Source organism: Halichoerus grypus, chromosome 8 (assembly GCF_964656455.1).
Source record: "Halichoerus grypus chromosome 8, mHalGry1.hap1.1, whole genome shotgun sequence".
In the NCBI taxonomy this organism is placed as follows: Eukaryota; Metazoa; Chordata; class Mammalia; order Carnivora; family Phocidae; genus Halichoerus; species Halichoerus grypus.
Window position 1 is genome coordinate 7,253,915 of NC_135719.1, and position 24,369 is coordinate 7,278,283.

Genomic DNA, 24,369 nt, shown 5'->3' on the forward strand with positions numbered 1-24,369 from the left:
CGCAGACTGAGAATCATTAAGTGTCAGACATTATTCCTTGTCAATCAGGACATGCTTACGAAGGAGACAAGATACCCCAAATGTTCTGGACCCCTATTAACCAAGAGGACGGTGTGTACAATGGACACCAACTCCTGCTTCCTCGGCCAAATCTGGCCTATCTCTGGGGTTAAGAAGTATTGAAGCAAGAGTGTAATTTTCTGGGCGGGGTGAGCCCCTTTTTGAGCTTGTAGTGAAACTTCTCGAGTCTGTTTTTAACAAGGTGCCTGCACCTGACGTACCCGCTTTCCCCCTGCGTCCCCCCCCACCCCCGCTCCGAATAATATTCTGAGAATCCACACAACAGGTCCCTCTTCTTTTCTAAGTCTCTCCAGCCCAGGTCCAGATAGAATCGGAGAATGTTCAAGCTGGAAGGGACTTTGGGAGTCATCTTAGTCCTTCTCAAACTGCAGTGTGCTTATGAATCACCCGGGGAGCTTGTTAAAACAGATATTCTGGTTTAGTAGGTCTGGGGTGGGGCCTGGGAGGCTGCAGATGAACAAGTCTCCAGGTGATGTGGATGCTGCTGGTCGGAGGGCCTCACTTCGGAGAATGAGATCCAACCTCCTCATCCCGCAGAGATGAGAGCTGAGGCCCAGAAGCTTCCGTGATTGGCCTCTGGTCAGAACTAGAACTCTGTTCTCTCCACTCCTAGTCTAGGATCTGCTTTGAAAAGGGCCTCCCTCCTTTTAAGCTGCCACTTCCTGCTCAGGCCCAGAGCTCCAGCATAAACGTAACATCCCATCTTAATCCCATTTTACTGTTAGGATGAAAGGCTTCTTGTCCCATCAGGCCCCCCCCCCCTTGCTTCACTGTGTGCATTTTTATCATCTCCAAAGGGGTTTTTAAAGTTGTTGTTGTTTTTTTTTTGTTGTTCTGACTTACAGACACCTCCCCTTCTCGGCTGGAAATGTTAAAAATCATGTCTCTCTCTCCCCGCAAAAGTGGGCTGGGCATCGTTTGGATACAACTATTTTCGTTCCAGGCTGGAGAAATGCTGGGCCCAATCCATTTGGCATTCCCTGCTTTTTGGAATCTCCCCTGGAGTGGTCTGAGAAAAGTTCTCTGTCTCTGCTGCCACTTGCCACCTCCTGGGTCAGGCCAACCTTTGACTCTGCCTCAGTCTCCCAGGCTCTCAAATAGGGATTCCCTGGCCACTCTCAGAGGGGCGCTTTAAGGGCAGGGAGGCTCCCAGTGGACGGAGGGTATCAGGGTTTGGCCTGGGGCCAGTAAGAACTGGTTTGCCAGAGTAGGGAGGTCTCCACTCTCTGTCCCCTCCTGCTGGTGGGAGGGCAAAATGCCAGTCTGGCGACCAGGCCATAATGGCAACAAGGGGGTAAAAGTCTCCCCGAGGCCCAGGGAAGGCAGAGAACGTAAGGGGAAGTCGCGAAAACTGCCTTTTATAGACATGTTCCTTCCTTTCTCTCTTTTTCTTCTTCCAAGTTTACTCACAGCGACAGTGCCACTTGCAGGCGCCTGGTCTGTCTGTGGTTGCGCCTGGGGTGGGCGGGTGGCACCCGCATACCCCCTCCCCCATCTTGCCTGCAAGTTGCATGACCTGCATCGGAATCCATGGGGGGGCGGGGGAGAAGCCTTTCAGATGCTGGATGCAGTTGAATTCAGCGCATTCGCTTCCTCGCCTGCCCTCATCCAAGCTCGGGGAGGAGAGCCCTGCTTTCTTCTGCGTGTGAATGCCGTAGTGTGTCTGCTTGCTCCGAATTCCCTAACCCTTTCTTTCCCTTTCCGACAGCGAAGGCTCTGGTTTTCTGAGCAAACAGCTCACACTTGGCATTTTGACGTTTTATTAAAAAAAAAAAAAAAAAAAAAAAAAGAAAGAAACCCCAAACCCTAGCGAGGCAAAAAGCCGGGACCCTTCTCTTCTCCCGACGGGATCTGAGCTTGCGTCGAAGGCTGCACCTGCTTTGCGCCCCTACCAGGAAGGGGTGCTTGTGTGGGAGGGGAGGAGGGAGGTTCTGCGCCCCCGAATCCGGAGAAAGCAGCCCGCCCGCCCCCTCACCGGGCAGCCACAGCAGCGCACCCGAGAGCCGAGCCCGAGAAGCCGGCCTCTGACGGTGCTGGCCTGCTTGCCAAAAAATGCCCCTTGCATCTCAATTTCCCGGCCGTTTCTCTTTCGCACGCACCGCTCGCCCGGGGCCACCCCGGCGCCCCAGCGCAGCCTCTTCGGCGCTGGCCCTTTCCTTCCCCGCTCCCTGCCTGCCCTAGGCTGAACGCAAAGCCCACCGCCAAGAAGGCGCAGGGGGCACGGGGGCACCAACCCGGCCGTGCCCCGCAGTCCCCTCCCAGCCGAGCCCAGCTCCCGGACTCTCGATTACGGAAATGAGTGTCATTTAGACGGAGGACCGCGCGTCCGCGGCCCCCGTCCCTGGCTCCGGGTGCCTCTCTGCGGTTCCCGTGCGCTCCCGCACCCCCCGTCGCCGTCTTCGAGCTTGTGCCCCCCACCCAGGCTCGGGAGCACTCCCCGGTCACCTCGGCCGCGTCCATTTCACTTCCTCTCGCGGTCCGGATTGCAGCAAAACACCGGGCAGCGCGAGGGCCAAAAAGTGGAAAGGAGAGCGCCTTTTGGCGTCGCGCGGCCAGCTCGCCAACTCCCCCTCCCCAGCCCAGACCCCCGTCAATCCCAACTGCAACTTTTTCCCTTCCGTCTCGGTTTCCCCTTGGCTGCGGCGAGCTGGCGCCGGGCCGCGAGGCGTGGAGCGGGCGGGCGGCCGCGCGGCTGCGGGTGGCGGTGCGGGCGAGAGCCGCGAGCCGGAGGGTGGGTGGGTGGGTGGGTGGGGAGGGAGGGAGGAGGGGAGAGGACGGGCGGGGAGAGAGTGGGGTGTGGGGAAGGGGAGGGGGAGAGGGAGGGAGGGGGAGATTCCGCTCTCCTGCCGCTCCCAGCCGGGGCGGGGGGCGGGGGGAGGAGGCCGCGAGGAGGGAGGGGAGGAGGGAGGGGGAGAGAGGGAGGGAGCCGAGGAAGACGCTCCGAGAACCCGTGCGTTTCGTAAGGCTCTGAGCACTTGTACATTTCTGCAGGCGCGCGGCGAGCCATTCGCGGCGGCTGCTGCAGCCCCGACTGCATCTTCCTCCTCCTCCTTCCCCCGGGCTCCGGGTGTGTGTATGTGTGAGTGAGTGTGTGTGTGTGTGTTTTGCAGGTGTGTCCGTTTTAATTCTGCCCAGTAGGTGGGACTTGGTGACTTTAGCACCATATTTTCCTTTCCTTTTTTTTTTTTCTTTTTCTTTTTTGCCTCCCCACCGTCTGTTGCAACCCTGCAAAGTCTCGGAGTCGGAGAGCGCGGCTCGCTTCCCGAGCCCCCGGACCCGGCGAGCCGGCGAGCGCCGAGCCGGCCACCATGCCAGGCAGACCGCGCCACTAGGCGCTCCCCGCGGCTCCCACCCGGCGGCGGCGGCGGCGGCGGCGGCGGCCGCGATGGTTTCAGACGCTGAAGGATTTTGCATCTGATCGCACGGCGTTTCAAAGGCAGAGGCCCCCCCTCCCCCTTCCCCCCTCCCTCGCCGTCTTTGTTTCCTTCCCCCCCAGCTCTCCCCACTCCCCCCACCCCACCCCCCTCTCCTCTCCTCCTCCTCTTTTTTAGAAGCCGCGATCGGAGATGGATGTCTCTCTTTGCCCAGCCAAGTGTAGTTTCTGGCGGATTTTCTTGCTGGGAAGCGTCTGGCTGGACTATGTGGGCTCCGTGCTGGCTTGCCCTGCAAATTGTGTCTGCAGCAAGACTGAGATCAATTGCCGGCGGCCGGACGATGGGAACCTCTTCCCCCTCCTGGAAGGGCAGGATTCAGGGAACAGCAATGGGAACGCCAGCGTCAACATCACGGACATCTCAAGGAATATCACTTCTATGTAAGTCGGGCGGCCGCTCCCCAGCCCGCCTCCCCTCTCGCGCCGCGTCTCGCTCTCGCCCGCCCGCGGCCGGGAGCCGGCCCTCCGCCCGCCCCAGCTCGCCGCTGCCCGCCGCCCGCCGCCCGCCGCCCGCCGGGCGCGCGTCAGGCTCGCTGTGGCTCGGGAGATGCTCTCGGGCTGCGTAGACCAGGTGCTCCGGCCCTAGCAGGCGGGAGCCGGAGCCGCGTGGGTGCCTCTCCCCGCGGGGGACCCCAGCCGGCCCGGGGCGCGGGGGCCCAGCTCCCGCCCCCGCCCCCACCCGCCGGGGCTCGGCGCGAGGGTGCGAGCCGGGTTCTTTGCCCCCCACTAAATAGCAACAGTTTGGCCACGCTCAAGTGGAATAAAGTAGACGAGGTTCGATCCCCGGCAGCGGCGACGGCAGTGACAGCGGTGGCGCTTAGCCGGGAGGGAAGGTGACAGGGACTGCTCGCGATCCAGCCGAGATCGTTAACTATTTCCTTTTGGAAGCAGCAAAACACGCTGACAAGTAAACAAGTTGGGAGCTGGCTGCTCGCGGGGAGACTTTGGACATGTCGAGGCCGTCATGGACGCCTACCTCTTCCCTTTCTCTCTCGCCCGCCCTCTCCAACCCCATTTTGGGCATTTCCGAGACACCCCCCCCCGCCTTTCCCACCCTCATCTGCATCTGGGCGCCTACAGATCCCGTCCTTGTGAGCTTTGATAACTGCGCCGGGAATTCCGAGTCAGGATGGAGAAGGGGGCGCGGGGGGCGGGGGTGGTGGGCTGGCATGGTTTGAGGATGGGGGTTATAGGATCTTGCAGATCCGTTTTTGTTTTTTTGTTTTTTTTTTTTTTGGACATTCCAACTCTGACTGGCGTTTGCTGTGTTCTGCCCCGTCTGAGTGAGACCTGTGGTGGCCTGCATTCCCTTCCTTCCCTTGGGTACGGATGGGGGATAGAACCATGGCTCAGGAGAAAGAAGAGCTGAGGGTCCAGGGAGGCTGCCCATCTTTCCTTCCACTGACCTCAGGGGGCCAGGTGACCTCCCCCCCCATTCTGACATCCAGATAAGGGTGTGAACGGTGCTGGGGTTGTTATCCGCCTGCCAAGGTCCACACCCCTTGGGGACCCTCAAAGTGGGTAGGAAGCCAAGAGAGGGGTTTGCAATGAAGTCCTGGCTGGGGTCTGAGGAAGGCATTTGGGCGGCCGCAAGCTCTGCCGAATCTGCCATTGGCGCTGCTCTCCCAGGCGGCAGCCCTCCCTTTGCCTCAGCAGTGGGGCGGCCAGGCCGGGAGGAATTGCAGTTCTGCTCTCGAAAGCCCGCCAGCCCTGTTGGCTTCGTGGAGAGAGCGCTCGCATTCTTGCAGCTGACAGTTTGAGGAAGTGTGCAGCCCAGGAGATGTCTCTGACTCCTGGCCCTGGAGACAGGCTTGACCCATATCTGGGCCCTGCCATTCACCTCCTCACTGCCTGCAGTCGGTGGGCCTGAGAGGAGGAGATGAACAGCCAAGGGGGGAGCCAGAGGCTGGCAGGGGTAGACTGGATGGGCCCAACTCTGCCTCTCCGGGCCCTGCAGGCCACAGCATTCCAGCGCCCCTGAGGATGGTGGGAGGAGGGTCCTGAGTGTGAACCTCAGGGAAACTCTGGATTGGAAGTGCACCATTGGGCTGTGTGTGTTCGTGTGTGTGTGTGTGTGTGTGTGTGTGTGGGGGGGGGGTGGCGTGGGGAGGGGAGGGAGCTTAGCAGTGGGTCCAGGGGCTCAGGAGCTGGACCTGGGGATATCCAGGGGGATTGGTGGGCTAAAGGTTTGAGAGAAGGTCCCTGGTGTGGGTCTCTGGGAGCCGGTGAGCCTCGGTCAGCCTGTTCTCTGCTCCAAGGATGTGTGTATCTGCAGGAAGCCAGTGGGAGGCAGGGATGGCCACAATCACGTAGGCTCTCTGTAGCCAGGCAGTGGTGTCTCTCCTCTGAAGATGATGCTTGGGGAAGCAGTTTGATCAGGGAGAGTTGGGTTGCTCTTTCCGGGCAAAGCGTCCAAGATAGAGGGGCTGGGAAGGTGGGTGACGGGAGGGGATGGTGCGGTCTCTTGTCCCCTTTGCCATGGGAGGACCCCAGTGGGACAAATGGGGGGACAGTGGGCAGGGAGTGGATTGGGAGACTGTGTGTCCCCATCCCTGTCTCAGGACTCAGGCTCTTGGCAAGCAGGCAGGACTCCTTTCCTTACATCTACCCCAACACCTAAGAGCCAGGGAACTGGATTCCCACAGGAGCTGCGTGGATTGGCAGGTGGGGGAGGAGGGTCAGAGGTCATGGGTCTGGTGACCCTTCCTCACCCCATCTTCTCCCCAGTGCCCTGTTAGATCTATGGCTGGTATTGACTGAGCTCCGGGAAGGGCCCAGCCTTCTAGCCTAGAGGTGGAGGACTGTGGAGAGAGGGAGGAGAATCATGCTCATCCTGGGAAGCAGATGTCTCCCATTCCTCTTTTTACTCAAGGGAATGGAGGCTCAGGGTGGCAAAGTAACTTTTCTCGGGGCACATAGCCCCAGTGGTGAGCTAGACTTAGGTCTCAGTCTGTCCAACACCAAGGCCCAGGCCCCCATTCTGCGGGATGCCTGTGGAAGCAGGCTGGGAGGAGGGCCTGGAGGGCAGGCAGAAGGAGGAGGGCAGGGAGGAGGCCTGACTTTAGCATGACCTGGGAAGGGGACTTGAGCTGAAGCCCAGACTTTGCAGGAGGAAAGAGTGTTCCTCAGATTTCTGATGCTATCAGAGATAGGGAGTTCAGTGGTCCCCCGGCCTTCCATCAGCCTAAAGCTCTTGCTGGTGTGTGCCTAAGGGTACGGCGTGGGCAGACTCTCGGGGAGAGGCTGGGGTGAAGCTGCATTTCCATCAGGCCTCGCTAAGGGAACTGGGGGGCGGGCTGCGGGGGGCTGGCCTCCACAGACACACCCTCTTGTTTGTGGAGTTGTAGAGCCCTGAGGTCCCTCCCTGGGTGCTTAACCGATCACACCTGACTTTTAAGATGGACAAGAGATTCCCTGTGGTCTTTCAGAGTCGTGTGTGGAGTGGCTCTTGGGTCCCCGTCGGGGGCTGGCTGAGGGCGCCTATGATCAGGGAGGTGGCTGCCCCACCAGTGTCAGGAGGGAATCCGCTGCAAGGCATCAGAGCAGAAGTGTGGGTCTCCCCTCCTCCCCTCCCAAAGGGCTCTCCTTCTGGGCCTCTTTCTGTTCAGGAGGCCAGCTCCTTTGCCGCTGGAGCTCGTGGCCCATGGTAACCTTACCTAGAAGGCTTCGCGCACTGCCGCGCCCGACCAGGCTCTGTCGTCACAAAGGTGGAGGCTGGGAGTTGGATCCTCTGTCTAGGTCAAGCCTGCCTGAGGCTGGGTCGCAATGGTGCATCCTTTGACTGTCAGAAGATCGAGGGGGAGGAGATGGTTCATGGGACTCTGTTCCTGGGGCTGGCTACCTGGATTTCGAAGACCGCTGAGCTCTTTGCTGGGACTCTGAGCCTCCGACTGGGTCTCTGCGGGAGCCACCACAGGATCCCTGGTGTTTGCAACTCTCTGGTCCCTTTATGTCCCCAGTCTTCCCTGCAGGCCCTCGCCTGGCTGGGGGAAGGATCATTTGGGCTTTGGCTGCTGTATTGGTTCCTTGATTCTCAGCCTGTCTAAGGATCAAGGGGAGCGCCACCTTGACAATTACCCATAGGAGCTGGGATGCAAGCAAGGGTGTGAGCCAGGCCCCAAGGGCAGCATGGAGCTCAGCCAGGCACTGAGCCTAGGCCTGAGGGAAGTAGGCTGAGATGGAGGCCTTTGTGGGGAGATTTGGAAGGGGGAGTGGTTGCAGCTCTGGGGAATGAGGCACTTCCAGGATGAAGGCTGGGGACCCGGGGCTCTGGAGGCCCTGGGATTTTGCCTGGAGGCCCTGGGATTTTGCCTGGAGGCCTGGTCCTCCCTGGCTCCAGAGTCCTCAACCCCCACAAGCCCAGGTCAGTCTTCCCAGGCACACTCTGGGGCCCAGAGCGTCACCTCTGCAGCTCCAGGGACCTGAGTGCAAGGCAGCTTTGGGTAAAAGCAGCCCACCCTGGCCCTCGCTTTGAGAGTGCTTGGGTACTGGTCCCTGGAGGGCTGGTCCTGGAGTCTGGGATGCGGCTCAGGGTCCTGCAAGGGGCCATCCAGCCTCCTGCCTGACTGAAGAGGAGCATGCTTCCGTGAAGAAGGTGGTGGGGGGAGTGTCTGATGCCCGCTCCCTTGGGATGCTCTCTGTCCTTGCCCTGCCTGTCCCTGCATGCTGCCTCCTCTTCTCTGACTGTAAGGGTGGACTAGGTCCTTAGCCCAGCTGGCTCTTGGGCGGGAGTGTGGGTGGGCTGTGACCTTCCCTCGGGATGACCTTTGCCAGGATTGTGGCATCTCTTCTGCCACTGGACCCCATTAAGTGGCTTATACTGGGATCACAGACACTGTCTCTGGCCTCGCTTCGGGCCTCCCGTTGACCACAGGGTGGGTAGGAATAGAGAAAGGGATGAGACATATGGGTCCCTCCCCTGGCTCTGCCCCTAACCCGTTGTGAGCCGTAGGAGGGGACTGTAGCCTTTCTGAGCCTGTAAATTCAACTATGAATTGAGGCCGTGGGGCAGTGTCCCTTCCAGCTGGGACCGATGCCATCCCAGGGTGCAGGGAGCACCCCATGGAGGCTCTGTGAGGTCCTAGGAAGAGGACAGGGGTGCTCCCTTCCCTCTCTGGCCAGTGGCCACTGGCCGTTTTTCCCTTCGCTTCTTCCCTTCCCACCTCTACCGAACTCTGGGTCACCCAGAAAGTGCCACGCAGTTTGGGGTCAAATGTCACATTTAGGAAGGCACTGGGGCCTGCAGCCTCTCAGAGGCTGGACACCCAGCTTCCTGTGGCTCTCCGTTCTCCACCCTGCGCTCAAGGCAGGGAGTAGACGTCCCTCTGCAAAGCCTCCATGCCTTTCTCCAGCAGGAGTCTCCGCCAGATGGGGGAGGAACACCCTAGAACTTCCATTTCAAGTTATTCTTGTCTAGAAAAGGGAATATTTAGCGTATGGAAGGAAGATATACAAGCATATAACTTAATAAATAGAGAGGAGTGTTCAGGGCTTACAAGATAAAATTTTTATTGCTCAAGCATGCATCATCGTAAAGACTAGTGCCCACTGTTGTTGTGATTGGAAGGGCCTGAGTTTGGGAGCGAGATGGGTTGATGGTAGGAGGGGTGACCCTGAAGCCTGGGCTCCCCGTCTTGGCTCTGCTTCGGGGGTGGGGCGTGGACTGATGGGGGGGCGGGGGGGCAGGGGAAATGAGAGGAGGGATTAGGCTGAGTGGTGGGTGGAGGGGAATCTCAGCACCGGACCAGGATTCCTAAGGCCCCCGAGCCCCCGAGGACCAGGCTAGTTCTCAAAGGACTATACCCCTCCGGTTCTGCTTTTTGTTGCTGTCTAGCAATTCTTTACCTCCTGAGCACCCCAGCATTTCCTTCATGCTCTTCAGTTTACAGAGGTTGGGTTTATTTTTGCCACAACTACTTGAAGTGTATAGGCAGGGATGATTAGTCCCATTTTACTGATTAACAAAATGAAGGAAAGGGTTGAGTTGTGTGTCTCCCAAAAGGAAAGCTCTAGAAGAGTCTTGTGGCTTATGTGGTTCCATTGACTATTCTCTCTGGCCGTGGTCCTGCAGCTAGACACACTATGGCGTCTTTTTCATCCAGCAAGTTCTCTTTCTCCCAAGGGGCAGTGTTATGGGAATGGTCCATCTGGGAGGGATTGGAGGATGGCTGAGAGTCCTGGCAGCTGGATCTAAGCGTGGCCTGAGTGGAGGCCACACTTGCTCCCCAGTCATCTGGGGAGCTCTTGCTCCTCTTGCTCCGGGCCACACTTGCTCACCTGTCATCCATCCCCGAAGCCTAGTTGCCTCCACCTGGGGAAACACATTGCCTCTCCAAAGATGAGGACCCCAGTGAAGCCCAGACGGAAGCTCAGTGCCCTGTGGAGCCCTGGGAAGCCCCATGAGGATCCTCCATTTTCTGCCTTCACCCCGTGTGCAAAGCTCACCAGAACTCAGGGCTGGGAGGGACTGCTGCGGGTGACCCCTCCCTCATGCTCCGCATAAGGGGCCCATGAGAGGCCCAGACCAGAGCAGCGACTGGCCTGGGGCCTGAGGGTTTCTGGAAGGCCGCTCTTCCCAGGTGGTGGTGTAGGCGTCACCCTCTTCTGCTCCGCCCTGGAGCCCGTCCTGGGCACTCTGTCAAAGCCAGAGCCTTGCCCACGACTCTGTCTCCCTCTGGGGCGATGTTTCCAAATCTGGGGTCCCCAGAGGCAGCAACTATGCGAGGCTGGCAGCCCCAGGGCTCCTTGCAGCCTGTAGCCCACGCCAATTCGAGATTCACTCACAGTACGGCTTTCTGCTCTGCTCTCTTTACCAGCAGGCCTGGGGAGGCTGTGGGCTCAGCTGGCTTGGGAGCCCAGCCTCTCTCTCCAGCCTCACCTCTGCCTCCCAGCCCCCCATCTGCTTTGTTCCATCAACAGGGTCCCCCGTCTGGGTGATGGGAGATTTCAGGCAGGATGTGTTCCTTAGAATCCTCAAGTGTGGAGAGGACCATAGAAACTGGGTTTCTCCAGCGGATCCTCTGGGCCTAGCCTCTCCCTAGCTTTGGACAAACCCCTTACCTCTTCTGGGCCTCAGTTTCCTTCTCTCTAAGCTGGGCATAATAATAACTACTTTTTAGCAGCACTCTGAGGGTCGGTGCCCTCTATCATGCCCAGCAAAGAGAAAACTGTCAGTATATGATCGCTAACAACAGCTAGCTTTTATTGAGCACTTCCTATGTTCTAGACAACTGTTCCAAGCACCTGAGAGGTAACACTTCGTTATGGCCTCACACCAACCCTATCAGAGAAGTACATTCATTCATTCATTAATGTGAATCCCATTTTACAAGATGGGGTGTGAGTCCAGATACGGAATGTGGCTTGCAGAATTTCACGCAGAGCGATCTGACATTTAATATTAAGCTATATTGCCCGGACTCTTTTGCTGTCTTCGTAGGCATGCTCATATGTACCGGTAGACACGTGCACGCACACAGTCATTCATGAACATGCGACCATCATAATCAATTAATAAAAAAAAAAAGGGTAGATGTGAAGGTCTAGAAGGGTCCTTTATGTTGTAACAGTCCGGTTCTGTGGGTGAACATTGCCCTGGCTGGGGTTGGAGGGGAAGGCAGACGAGACGGTGGGAGCGGTGCTGGCCTCGCAGTCTGGCCGGCCCGGTCATAGACAGGCCTCTCACCATCGGGGCGGCTTTGGGGCTCTCCTCCTGACCTGTTCCCGACAGCAGCCTCCCCCGGGGCCGTGTCTCAGCCACGCCCTCTTCCCAGGCCTCCTTGACCACCCCGTGGTGTCTTGGCCTTTGGTCAGATCAGCTACCCCAGGAGAGCAGGTACCAGCTGAGACTGGCGGGGATTCAGGAAGCTGGTGGCTGGGTCCCCAGCAGCTCCACTCTGGGCTGAGGCGCGGTTGGCAGGACCGTGTCCCTGACTGCCCATGGCTCTTGAGAGCTTGGATCAGAGAGTGGAGGGCTGAGTGGCTTCTCCCAGGGAGAGCTTTGGGGTTTCAAGACGGCTGGTGGGTACAGAACAGCAGGAAGGTGTCTGGAAGGCCAAGCAGTGAGAGCTAGAAGCTGGTGTTCAGAGAATCTTCCCTGACTTCTAATTCTTCCTCTTCTCTTGCCTCCTCCTCAGATGAACAGGCTTTCTTCTCCTCCACCCTTCCTTTTGCCTCAGCTCTGCCCCATTGCTCATGGGAGCTCCGTCTGCCTCGCAGGGATGAGCTGTGAGCCTGGGGGATGGCCACAAGCTGTCCCCATGGAGAGAGCGGGAGTAGCCACCCAAGGGCTGAGACTGTGGGGTGGGCATTGGTGGAAACACCCCATTTTTGCTGCTGCTTGGCTGGCTAGCTCACCGCATCATAGGACCCCTCTGGTCTCAGTTTTCCCTTCTGGGAGTTGGGTCACGTCTGGGAGTTGGCGCCTGGGTCCCTGTCTGATCAGTGAGTGTGGTGACATGTTCGATGGGCTATCTAAACATTAGGGTGCCATGTTGATGTTTCCGTTTCTAGACATCTGGGAGTGTTTTTGAGTTAGGAAGCAGATCAAGACTTTGAACCATAAATCATCTGATCTGGAAAGGGGCTCAGATATAATTGGGGTCCAACCTAGTTTTGCCAAGGAAGGACGTGGGGCTCAAGAGAGGGGGATGGGCTTGACTCAATCACCCACTGCGTCCTGGCACGGAGCCCTGCCTCCCCAGCTGGTGTGACTTCCTTTCCCCACCCTCTGCGAGCAAGCGGCTGCTGTGGGGCTGAGGGATTTGGGCTCTTTCAGAGGCGGCGGACGGAACCTTGAGTCTCCTGCAAAGATAGTGAGAGTGAAGGGAGCAATCTTCGACTCGCAGTCCCAGTCCGTCTGCCTCCCACAGTGAACTGGGCTGCGTGTATGCATCTGGGGGTATCTTTGCGCACGCACAAGTGCATCTCTTCTGTGTGCTGGGCACATCACGTCTGAGGTCTTGGTAAACAAGCCCTAAAGCCTTTGGCTTCCTGCCTGCCAAGTTCGTCTGCATATAGACCCCCCATGGCCACCAGAGGGCAGTGCTGCGCATGAGACGGTTGGAGGCTTGTGTTTGCCTTGGCGAGCAGGCGCTGAGGATGGGGCGCGAGCCTGGTGGGATGTGCCCTAGCAGACCTGGCTCTCAGAGCCGCTCCTGAGCCAGGGATGAGCAGGGGGGTCAGCTGTCCCCCAGGCGGGGCCTCTCTCTGCAGAGCTGGTCCTGCCTTTATCATATCTGCGGCCCAGCCATGGTCGTCTCCCGGACCTGAGCTTCCCAGGAGGTGGCTGGGAGAGGGCGCTGGGTGGACAGGAGTGAGTCAGCAGCATCGGGGATCAGCATATCTGTACGGGGGGAAATGGAGATGAATGAATGGGACATAGCCCCTGCCCAGGAAGATCAGTCCTGATGTGGACACAGAGAAGTTGATAGGCAGTTGGTTATGCTGTGGGGTTAGTGTCACGTGAGTAATTGAGCTTTATGAACTCCCTCCGGCCATTTGATATACTGGCCCAAGTGTGGGGGCATCTCTCACTTCTCCCTCATGGGAGCTTGGGAATCTCTTAGATACCAGGTAGCTGCTCAGTCAATACCAGGTCCTGATATTTGCCAGAGGGGGGAGCGTGGTGCTGTCTCTTAAGCTCTCCCGACCCTGTCTGTCCCTCAGAGATAGCCATCTGAATTGGTGGGTATGAGAGTGCCTTGCAAATTAGGGTCATGGGCCCTGCCTGGACCAGCTAGTTTGGACTCTTTCCTTTCTGTGAATACTTTGGCTCTTTTATGTCTGTTCCTGTATTTGAGCAGGTGCAGTCTTGTTCCACATGCTAGTTGGTCCATAAATGAGCCCCGTCCTGCTAACATGGTTGTCAACTTTGGAGATGGGGTCTTCTGCTTTTGTGGTGGGTGTTGAGCTCATGGAGTCAGGTCCTGTGACTCTGTCCCCAGGGCCATCCCATGGCTGCCAGACCCAGGGTTGCAGGCGGGACCCCCTCTGTTGTGGTCAGTTTCTTCCTTCCTTCCTTCCTTCCTTCCTTCCTTCCTTCCTTCCTTCCTTCCTTCCTTCCTTTCTTTCTTTCTTTCTTTCTTTTCTTCCTTCTTTTCTTTCTCTCTTTTTTTAAAAGATTTTATTTATTTATTTGAGAGAGAGAGCAGGAGGGAGCGGGAGAGAGAATCTGAAGCAGACTCTGCACTGAGCACAAAGCCAGATGCAGGGCTCGATCCCACGACTGTGAGATCATGACCTGAGCTGAAAACAAGAGTCGGACGCTTAACTGACTGCACCCCCCAGGCACCCCCCCGCCATCCCAACCTGCTTGTTTCTGACACTTTTTTTTGACGCTGAAGAGCAGGGATGAAGCTAACATTTCTGGCCCTCCTGCAGGACTGGAGGTCATTTGCATACACAACCTTGTTTATGGATGGCACCTACTCAATGAAGCTTGAGATCATGACTCTGCCTCTTACCAGCTCTGTGACCTTGGGCTGGCTACTTTTAAAAAAAATTTTAAAAAAGATTTTATTTATTTATTTGATAGCGAGAGAAAGCACAAGCAGGGGGAGGGGCAGAGGGAGAGGGGGAAGTAGGCTCCCTGCTCAGCAGGGAGCCCGATGTGGGACTCGATCCCAGGACCCCGGGATCATGACCTGAGCCGAAGGGAGACGCTTAAAGGACTGAGCCACCCAGGCGCCCCAGGCTCACTACTTTTTTGATCCTCAGTTTGCTCATCTGAAAAACGGCAGTAATACTAATAATGCAGGGTTATTGGCAGATTTCATGAGAGTGTGTGTGTGTGTGTGTTTTTTCTCTCATTTTCTTCCTCTACTCCAGAACTTCTTCCCCACAAGCATACATACTTTCTATGGCTCTCATCTGTTCTTTCCGCTTCCAGTCTTTCCTCCTTCCAGCTCATCAGACTCACCCTAACAGATTAAGCCTCTAATCCAGGGCCTTCTGTTGGAACAATTCTGATGCCCAAGATTTCCAATGGTTTTTTTGTCTGAGAGGCAGCTCTGTGTCGTCAGGAGAATAGTGGGTTCTTTGGCCAGACAGCCTTCAGTTTAAATGCTGGCTTTACCCGTGTGTGAGCTTACCCAAATTGCTTAACTTCTCTGAGCCTCAGATTCCTTATCTGAAAAATCAGGCTAACTGTATCCATCTTTGTAGAGTAGTTGTCAGGATTAAATGAGATTATAGTAAGTGCCTGGCGTATGATGGGTACACAGAGGCCAAATTGGCATGGTGTAATGGGAGTCTTACAGAGGTGATGGACAGTGGCCTTTCAGGGTCCTCGAAGCATGGGATTAGGGGAAGTTACACGAGGGGAACCAGCAGTACCTGGGCCAAAGCTGAGGGAGATAAGAGAAGGACCAAGATGGTGTGTATTTGGAAAAAAAAATAAAAAAACTTAAAAGGGCTAAGGCACATGTCTGCCAAAAGAACAGAGAGATATTTATGGTTCCCACTGATAGACTCAGTTGGGAGACCAAGTGGCAGAGGGTCCCAGGTACTCTGGACATGGGGAGTTTCTATGCAGACTAATTCAGGAGCCCCCAGCCCCTTGCAGACTTGGTCCTATGTAGTTTTACTGCTATTCTTGCCCTAGGTAGCTTCTGTTCACTAGATGATCCCCTTCTGGGCTACTGTAATTGACTAAGCCTGTCAGCTGCAGATGGGGCTCAGGGACCAGCCCTGGGAGAAAGAATTTAGGAATCCAGGGGGAAGGAGGTGACCTCTGAGTCCTCCAGTCCACCCTTAAGGGCCTCCCATTCACATTCATTCCAGTTCCACGTTAAGCCACAAGAGGGCACTAGACCATGATGTCTGCAGGGAGGGAGGCGCTGTTTAGCCTGCCCTGTTGGGAATGTGCCTTTGATCAAAGCTGCATGTGGTTTTCTCCCAGGGGCCAACATCTCTGAGGGTCACTGCAAAACAATTTGATTCAATTAGAGCCCATAGCTCGGAATCTGATGTCTCAAGGGAGGCTAAATTGTGGAAAGGTCATAGAATTTCACATCAAACTCAGGTTCCTGTCCTTGCCCTCCCCCTTGCTTGTTTCTTTTCAACTTAGAGGAAGTTACTTAATTTCTCTGGGTCTCATTTTCTTCACCTGCAAAGTAAGGTGTTACTGGGAGGTGTTGCAGTGAGGATTAAATTATATGATGTGTGGAAAGTGTCTGGAACATGGTGGGTACTCCATGATTGGCCATCCGTCTCTTTCGGGAAGAAGGCTGAGGTTGGGACACAGTGCAGGAGTGATTTGTGGGATCCTGTTGGCCTGATGGGGTCCTTCCCGCCACCCCCTCCGCCCATGAATGCTCCATGGTTCCCGTTCACTGGGGGCAGCAGTGACACCCAGTGGCTGGAGTGGAGAACAGCAGTGTGTTTGGCTGGGGTGGGGGCGGCAGTGGTGGGCACTGTTGCGGAGTTGGTGGGTACTGTTGGGGCAGGTGAGATTGAAACCGCATCATGGCAGATGGGCTTCAGGGGGTCTGTCAGCTGAATTTCTCTTCCCTTCACATGCGAGTGGTTAGAGATGATTCTCTAAGGTCATGAGTGTGGCGATGGCCCCCGGGGAATGTGTGATCCCCGGGCCCGTGGGATGAGCACACGTGCAGCTGACTGACTCATAGCCAGCCAGTCCCGGCGTCCAACAACCAGACCCTTTCCGATGTTTCCTGGGGTCCAGTCTCTGGGAGATGCTTTAATCCCCAGTCTATGTGGTGGGCCTCAGATCTCTGAGGCTCCGTATGTTTACCTGGAAAATGACAAGGGGAGGGGGCTTTGGGCGGGTTGAGTGAGGGCACTTTGGTAGCTCGGATCTGAATGTCAGGAATTGTGTCTTGCCCTTTGCTCTGTGTGTGTGTCGGGGGTGTGTGGGATCACGTGGGAAAGGGGGTTAGAGGTAAGTGCTAAGCTTCCTCTTCACGGGTGCAGAAACTCCAGCCCAGAGAAGGGAGGGGCCCAGAGGTGTGTCTCTGAGGCTGGACTCGGGGTGTCTTTTGCTCCTCACCTTGTGTAGCCTCTTCCTGACGCACCTGCGATTCAGGAGGGAGCCTTGGCAGACATGCCAGGCTCAGGAAGTTATTTAATATCAGCTTTGCTCCAGATTGTGTTTCTGACTGCTTGCCACCTTGTAAGTGGCAGCCATTTTAACAAATGTGGCGATAAGACACCAAGTGGGAAATAACATGAGAAATGGGGAGGGGGCAGGGGTGTGGAGGAGGGGTGTCATTTTTATCCCCTTGGCAGAAACCTTGTCTTCGAGGCAGTTGGGGGGAGAGAGCCATGAAGGAGGAGGTAGGGCCCCTGGGAGCCCCTGACAGTGAAGGGGGGGCGGTGGAAAGAAGAGCCTGGGGCCGCAGCTTTCCCTCCAGGGTCCTGCGGGGCAGCTGGCTCCTCTCCCTGGGGAGGTGTGCAGGGGAGGGCCTGTATTCCGCTTTTCCAAGGACTGTCTTCCAAGTGCATAAGAGACGGCTGATGGGGGCCGGTGTTGGGGCGCGTTCAGCCCACTGTGGGTGCTGAGCTGCATCCGCACCTAAGCTGTGGGGCCCCCAGGTGTCTGGCCACCTGCCTCGCTGCCTGCCGGGCCCATCCCGGCATCTGGACTCTTGGGGAAGGATGGGCAGAGGCGTGAGCAGGGCCGGCCTGGCCGTTCTTCCTGCAGGACCCAGAGACGAGGGAGTCACCCCTCTTTCTTCCTAGCGCCAGGATCCAGGCACGTGCCGGGCATGCTGCTGAGCCCCGGGACACCACGCGGAGAAAATAAAGGGCCACGGCCCTCCCCTCTTGGAGTTTGGAGTCGAGTTGGGGCAGCCAGCCTTAGCCAAAGGAGCTACACCTAAAAGGCGTGTCTTAAGAGAAGCAGGGGCAGAATTTTAGAAAATGCTTGGAATGTAAAGTTCCATAGAGAAAAAGGTCCATATGTGAAAATGCTGGCTTCCCTGGGGTGGAGAGGGTGCAGTTTTTCTAAATGAAGTTGTAAAAATTCTGGGCTCACCTGTTCCCGGCCCACCTGATGCGAGCAGCCGTGGTGTTACTTGTCAGGGTTGTGGCCCCAGACTGAGAGGTTGAGTCTGTGACTTTGCTGTTGCCCACAAGAGGCCCATGGTTTTTTAGGGGAAGCCACATACGTACGGCAGGCAAGAGAGGGGGGTTTGCATTTCTGCTCCCATCGCATTCTGACCTCAGGAGACAAAGATTGGGGCAAGTAGTTTATTAGGAAGGTGACCCTGGGCGGCCGAGAGGAGAGGGGCAGAGAGGCAGGGAGGGAGGAAAGACCCGGAACTATGTGGCCACAAGCAGGTTGCCGCGGGCTCTCCCAGGACGTTCGTTCATTTCTCCTGTTGTGCATTTAATCAGCGTGTTTATTTGAGAGCCTCCGAGGGGCCAGCCCCTTTTCAGAGCTGGGAAAACATCGCTGAGCAGGATGATGGTGGAGGTCTGTATTCTCCTGTCGTTACAGGACATGTAAGGTCAAGTCCCTTTCTGGAAAGCTGCCTGGACCTTGCTCCTGGGGACCTAGCTCCTAGGGATCTAGCTCCAGGCTGTAGGGGAGCTGGGCCAGGTGGGCCAAGGATGCAGCCAGATTCCCTCCACACCCCCCCCCCCCCCAGGCCAAGTTCCTGGGAGAAAATCCCATCGGAGGGTGGTTTGGGGAATCAGCCTGTCTCCCCAACGTGGCGTGTGGAGGAGAGCCAGGGCTGGGGTGAATGCCCGGTGGGTACACAAAGACCCGCTCCCATGCGATTGCAGGGTCAGCCCCAGCTTCCTTCTCCTGGCACCCGCTGACACTCTGCCCAGCTGGGGCTGGCCTGCCCTGGGCGCTGGTGGGGAACATGACACTCTCCCTCCTGTCGGCTCAGAGCAGCGCCCGGGGCCCCCGGGGAGCAGCGCCCAGGGCCCCCGGGGAGCAGCAACCTGTGAAGAGTGACCTTATTCCTTCCCGACTCTTGTTCAGGCTTCATCGTCCAAGCTCAACCTGTCCCCATGCAAATGCCTGGCACTCTTCTCTGCCTCCCCACCCCACCTGCCCCCAGCCTGGGAGGCGAGCTGTGTCCCCACCCAGGCGATCTGCCTTCCTGCCTTCTTTCTGCCCGTCGCTCATTCAGGGCTGCTGTTGCCTGCACCCTGGTCAGGCGTGCGTGCTCTGGCCTTGGGGCTCCACCCTGTTCACCTTTCCTGGTGTCTGTCCTCACCTGCCCAGGTGAATCGCTGGACAGAAGAGGGAGGCACGGCCAGGACTCTTGAGTTCCATGCACGTGCCCTGGATGGCATCAGGCTCCTCCCTGTTTTTGTTCCCACGAGCTTCAGCAGGCAGGGATGGGGTTTTACTCGGCTCTGTATCCCCGGTAGCCAGGGTCTAGCAGGTGCTCAGTAAAGGTGCATTGCACAGGATGGGCGCATTTCTAGCAGAATGTCCCACGGATCTGCGGCCGGTCCCAGCTTGGTGACAGGGCTCTGGGCACATCATTCGCCTCGCTCTCTGTACCTCTCTGGGCCTGGGGCTTTGCCCTCAGCCGAGCAGCCTGTTGGAGGCGTCTCCTAGGGAAACTGGAACTCGTCACGGAGAGTGCCAACCCTTGCGGTGACTGTTCCAGCAGCTCTTCTGGGGACCGGCTTATTTTAACCTTGTGTCATTCTTGGTACAGCCCGGTGAGGCAGGTACTATTATCAGCTCCTTTCTATGAAGTACAGGGAAACTGAGGCACAGGGAGGCTGTGGAACTTGTCCTCAGTCGGAGGCTGTGGAACTTGTCCTCAGTTGGCTAGTAAGCAGCAGAGCTGGGGTTTGAACTTGGCACGTCTGGCCCCAGAGCCCCCATCACGCTCCCCAGGTTATCTGTGCCTCTCTCCTTCCTGCCAGCCCCAATTTCCTTTAGTTCTGGGCCCCGCCCCAGCCTCACTGCTCCCAGGCGCCCCTCGCGCCCCTCAGCCGATAGGACACAGCACTGTGCTCTTCTCTAGTCTGTGAAGGGGCCTTTCGGACCCAGGGGAGTATGAGATTGCTGAATTTTGTGGGCACAGGTGTTTTCAGCCACATCTCAAGAGAATGTCCTCTGAGCGAGGGTCCTGGGGTCCTGTCACTGCCACCAACTTACTGGGGGAGTCTGGGTACGGCACTGGCCATCACTGGACCTCCATTTTCTTTCTTCTTTCTTTCTTTCTTTCTTTCTTTCTTTCTTTCTTTCTTTCTTTCTTTCTTTCTTTCTTTCTTTCTTAAGATTTTATTTATTTATTTGAGAGAGAGAGAATGAGAGAGAGCACATGAGAGGGGGGAGGGTCAGAGGGAGAAGCAGACTCCCTGCCGAGCAGGGAGCCCGATGCGGGACTCGATCCAGGGACTCCAGGATCATGACCTGAGCCGAAGGCAGTCGTTTAACCAACTGAGCCACCCAGGCGCCCTGGACCTCCATTTTCTTATATGTAAAGCCAGGGGCCTGACCAGGTGACCTTTGAGGGCCTTTCTGGCTCTGACCTCTCCTGTTCCGAACAGGGTCGTTGGGCACAAGGTAGAAGGTTGGAGAAGGCTGAAGCTGCAGAAGGATGTCGTTAGGGGCGGGCTGAGGGAACAGAGCACCGTGGTTCTCACACCTATGCATGCATCTCTGTCCCCAGGGGGGCTTGCTGAGGCACAGAGTGCTGGGCTGCCCCCAGAATCTCTGCTTCCCCTTGGTGCAGGGGCCTGAGGACCTCCTTTCTAGTGAGTACCCAGGTAACACGGAAGCTGCTGACCCAGGGACCACACTTGGATAATGACGGCTGCAGCGATGGCTTTCAGGGTGTACTCCCTGGGGATCAGAGCCGGTATGCTATCCTGCATACATTTTTTTTATGAATTTTCCCAGGCTGCGACAAGTTTGATTACCCCCATTCTAGAAGCACACTACCCCACTCCCAAGCGTATGTTGCCAGGGCTCACCCAGGTGGCGGCTTCTCTCTCCATTCCCCTTTCATGTCTTCTCTCTGCACCCCAAATCTGGTGCCTGGCTCCATGCTGACCCCCCACCCTCACTTTTTCCACACGGCCGGGCTTGACCGGAGCGTGCTCTGATGCATGTAATCCAGTATGTAGTTGAGAAATGAAAGCACAATTATGTTTTCCACAGGACTCTAGTTCTAGACTCCCAGTTGATTTTTAAGAACTATTTGGGAGGCAGGGAAGTAATTCTATAATTGCAGCTCAAGAACCTTAGTTGGGTCCGAATTGCTCCCGCCCCGACACCCCGGGAACACCCCGCCCCAGCCGTACTGGTCTGCGCGTTCCCCAAACATCCCAAGACCTCTGGCCTTCGTTCTGCTCACTTGAGCCCTGCCTGTCACTCAGATGTTCTGACGTGTTCTTTGCTGTCCTTGCTCTGGGGTGGGCCGTTTATATGGCGTTTCAGCCCTACTCATGGTGGGGAGCTGCTTTCATTTCATAGATGAGGACATCGAGACCAGACAATGCAAGAGCTTACCCTACGGCCACGGGTAATTGGGGGAGCAAAAGGATTGGGCGCAGGTTCCCATGTCACTGGGAGAAGAGGAGATAAGGGAACTGGGCTATGTTGATACGATGGGGTGCTGTATGATGGGGTGCTATATCATGATATGATGGGGTGCTTTATAGCAGTCACAGCTAAATCTTGTTCTCTGTGCCCTAACGTGGCTATGTTTGAAAACATAATGCTGGTGGAAACAAACAAACAAACCCCCAAACAAATTGCAGAGTGATACACCGTACGTGTAATTTAAAAAACACAATGATCAATAGGACGTATTGTTTATGGGCACAGATATGTAGTAAGAAGATAAAATTGTGACTGGCTACACACCGATGTTGTGATCGCCTTGGTTCTAGGGGGAGAGGGAGAGGAAGGCTATGATGGTTTGCCCTCTCTCTTTTTTTGAGATTAGCCTATGACCAAATGATAATATGCACTAATTCCAGGTGATGGGTAAATATGGTGCTCGATACGTGATCCTTTTTCTTTTTTATTAAAACTTTAGAAACTGTAATTCAATCACTGTATTTGTTTGCTAACACTGTCATCGAAAGATACTGTAGATGGGGTATTTAACTGAAACAACAAAGTTTGTTTTCTCACATTTCTGGAGTCTGGAAGTCCAAGATCAAGGGGCAGGCAGGGCTGGTTTGTCCCAAGGCCTCTGTCCTTGGCCTGCAGGTGATTGTCTTCCTCCTGTATGTGCACATGGCCTTCCCTCTGTGCTTGTGCGTCCAATTCTAGAAGGACACCAGCCATATTGGATTAGGCTAACCCTAAAGACCCCATATTAACTTAATAATCTCCTCTTTAAAGACTTATTTCCAAATACAGGCACATTTGGAGATACTGGGGCTTAGGACGTCAACAGAGGACTTTTGTGGGGGGACACGATGCAGCCCACTATAAGACCGCTCAACAGTTGTAAGACACAGAAAAATTGCAAGGCTGCTGAAACTAAAATAGAGCCTTTCTTAGACTTCCTCAGTGCAGCAACCTGCAGGAGTTCATCAGAGCTGGATTTTTCTCAGGTTTTGGTGCCTCCAGCTGCTGGGGCCCTCAGCGAAACTGCTCGGTCGGCCTTGTGAACAAAGGAGCCCCTGCGGAAGAGATCACGCATCCGTGGGAGAAGCAGAGCTAGGTAAAGGGAAGAAGCAAGTGCAGAGCTTGACAAGGGCCCAGGAAGACAGTTCTGTGATTGTCTGATGTTTATCAATCAATAAATAATTTATCCATTATTTCAGCTACTATCAGTGAGCACTGCCCTGTGTCAGCCATCAAGTTAGGCTCCTTGCACCCCCCCACCCCCGGCCCACCCCCAAATAGCAATGGGCTGGGACCACAGACCCTAGGGATTTGATTAGTGGTAAGGAAGAACTTCAGCAAAGAATGAGCCTGTGGAATTGCTTTCTTTGGGGGGGAATGTAAGTAAATAGGATTCTCCCGTCCCATCATTTCATCCTGAAAAATTTCCAGCATTCACAAAGTTTGCAGATTTTATAGTGAACATCCACATACCAATCACCGGATTCTGCAGTTGATATTTTACTCTACTTGCTCTATCTCGTGGTCTGTCCATCTGTCCATCCCCCTGTTCACTCATTACCCACCGGTATTTTTCAGATGCATCTCAGAGTAAATTGTAGATGTTGGTACACTCCCCCTAAATATTTTAGCCTGTTTATCATTAAACTAGAGTTCAATATTTGTTTTCATTGTCTTCTTTGGAGTTAGTGTTTATGGCCAGTGAAATGCATTAATCTCCAGTGTGCATTCTTTGAGTTTTGCCAGATGCGTGCATGTGTGGGACCCAAACCCAATGAGATGCAGAGCATTACCATTCCCTCAGAAAGTTCCCCCATGTCCCTCCCCAGTGAGTCTGCTCCCACCTCCCCAGAGGTAGTCTCCATTCTTTTTCCATAATAGGTTGCTTTTGCCTGGTCTTCAGCTTCACGTAAATGGAATCACATAATACAGATTTAGCAAAATGTTTTTGGGGTTCATGCATGTTGTTGTGGATAACATGATCTTTTTCTTTTTATTGCTGGATACTGTTCTGTTTTATGGAATACCTGAGTTTGTTTAGTGAGGCTCCTAGTTGTTGGAACCCTGGCTTTTCCCAGTTTTGGACTGTTATGGCTAAATCCATGATGAACAACCTTGCCCAAGGCTTTTGGTGAACACATGCTTTCGTTTCTCTCAGGTCTATCCTCAGGAGTGGAATTTCTGGATGGTGTGATATATTTATATTTAACTTTATAAAATACTGCCAGATCTTTCTCCAAAGTGGTTGTACCAAATTTATACAATAGGACTGCTTTTGATTAATCTGGGTTGGGATAGACACATGAGCGTGACTCACTGAAATAGGTGCTTTTCTATCTTCGGCTTCCATATGAGGAAATTGAGGGGCAGAGGGCGGTGTCACTTGCTCAAGGTCACCCACTTGGGTAGGTGGCAGAGCTGGGATCTTGTCTGACATAAAGCCCACCGGTTTCCGCTGTGATGTGCCATTTCTTGTGGCGGTAAGGCTGAAAGCAGGCAGGAAAAACAGGTGGCTGACTTCTGAGGGGCCCCTTCTGGTGTCCCTAGCCCTAGAACATTCTTTGTTCTCTCTGACAGTGTGGAAGCGAGGGCCTGCTGGGCGTCCGGTGCTCTCTGGCAGGGCTGGACCCCTGGGCAGGGGCTCTCCGCCCCAGGGGATCCCCCTGCACGCAAGTCATGCAGCCTCTCTAAGAGCCCTGGTCTGGGTCCTGTTTGCAACAGACAGATGAATGCCAGGCAACACCTTGGATCCAGATCCTCCTCCGGAAGTGAGGTAGCTGGGAGCCCTGCTTGCTGAGTGTTCAGACATTGGGTGTGGGGAGGCCCTGGACCAGCATGTGTCCGCTTATACCCTCATAGTCCGAGGTGGGCGCTGAGCACGAGGGTATGGCGGCCGACTGGGGGATTGGGGGCTGCTTCCAGGGGAGGCTGGGCAGGGCGTCCTCTGAGACGACCCTGAGTGGTGAGAAAGAGGTGGAGCTTTGTAAGGCCTGGAAGGTAGAATGTTTCAGCACGTGTGTGCGTCTGAGGTAGGGATGAGGGGACCGTGTGTTGGGGGGATGGAAAGGAGGCCAGGGCAGGGTAGGGGGAATGGAGTGGAGCACCCAGGAGCAGGGATGAGGTCGGAGAGGTCCGCAGGGCCTTGCAGGCCATGGGAAGGAGTTTAGATATTAATCCGAGAGAAATAGGAGGCTCTGGAATGTTTCTTTGAAGCAGGAGGTGATCGAGTTCACAGGTTCAGTGATGGGTGCAGTCAGTGTGTTTGAGGAAGCCGATGGGCTTGTGGGACTCTGTGGTTGGGGCACACTGGGGGGCGGGGGGAGTCCCA

The 24,369-nt window shown here is 55.7% G+C and overlaps 1 protein-coding gene across 7 annotated transcripts in view; it reads left to right on the forward strand.

The window, feature by feature from the left end:
- Positions 1 to 3,004: 3,004 nt before the first annotated feature.
- NTRK3 (neurotrophic receptor tyrosine kinase 3) overlaps positions 3,005 to 24,369 on the forward strand; it is a 399,858-nt gene continuing 378,493 nt past the window's right edge. For 2 of the 7 annotated variants that reach the window (XM_078078899.1, XM_078078900.1), the window contains exon 1: positions 3,005 to 3,895. In XM_078078899.1, coding sequence (XP_077935025.1) covers positions 3,648 to 3,895 — 248 coding nt within the window. In that variant the 5' untranslated portion in view covers positions 3,005 to 3,647. The remainder of the gene's footprint in view (positions 3,896 to 24,369) is intronic. The other 5 variants (XM_078078898.1, XM_078078901.1, XM_078078902.1 and 2 more) reach the window with 5 other exon arrangements.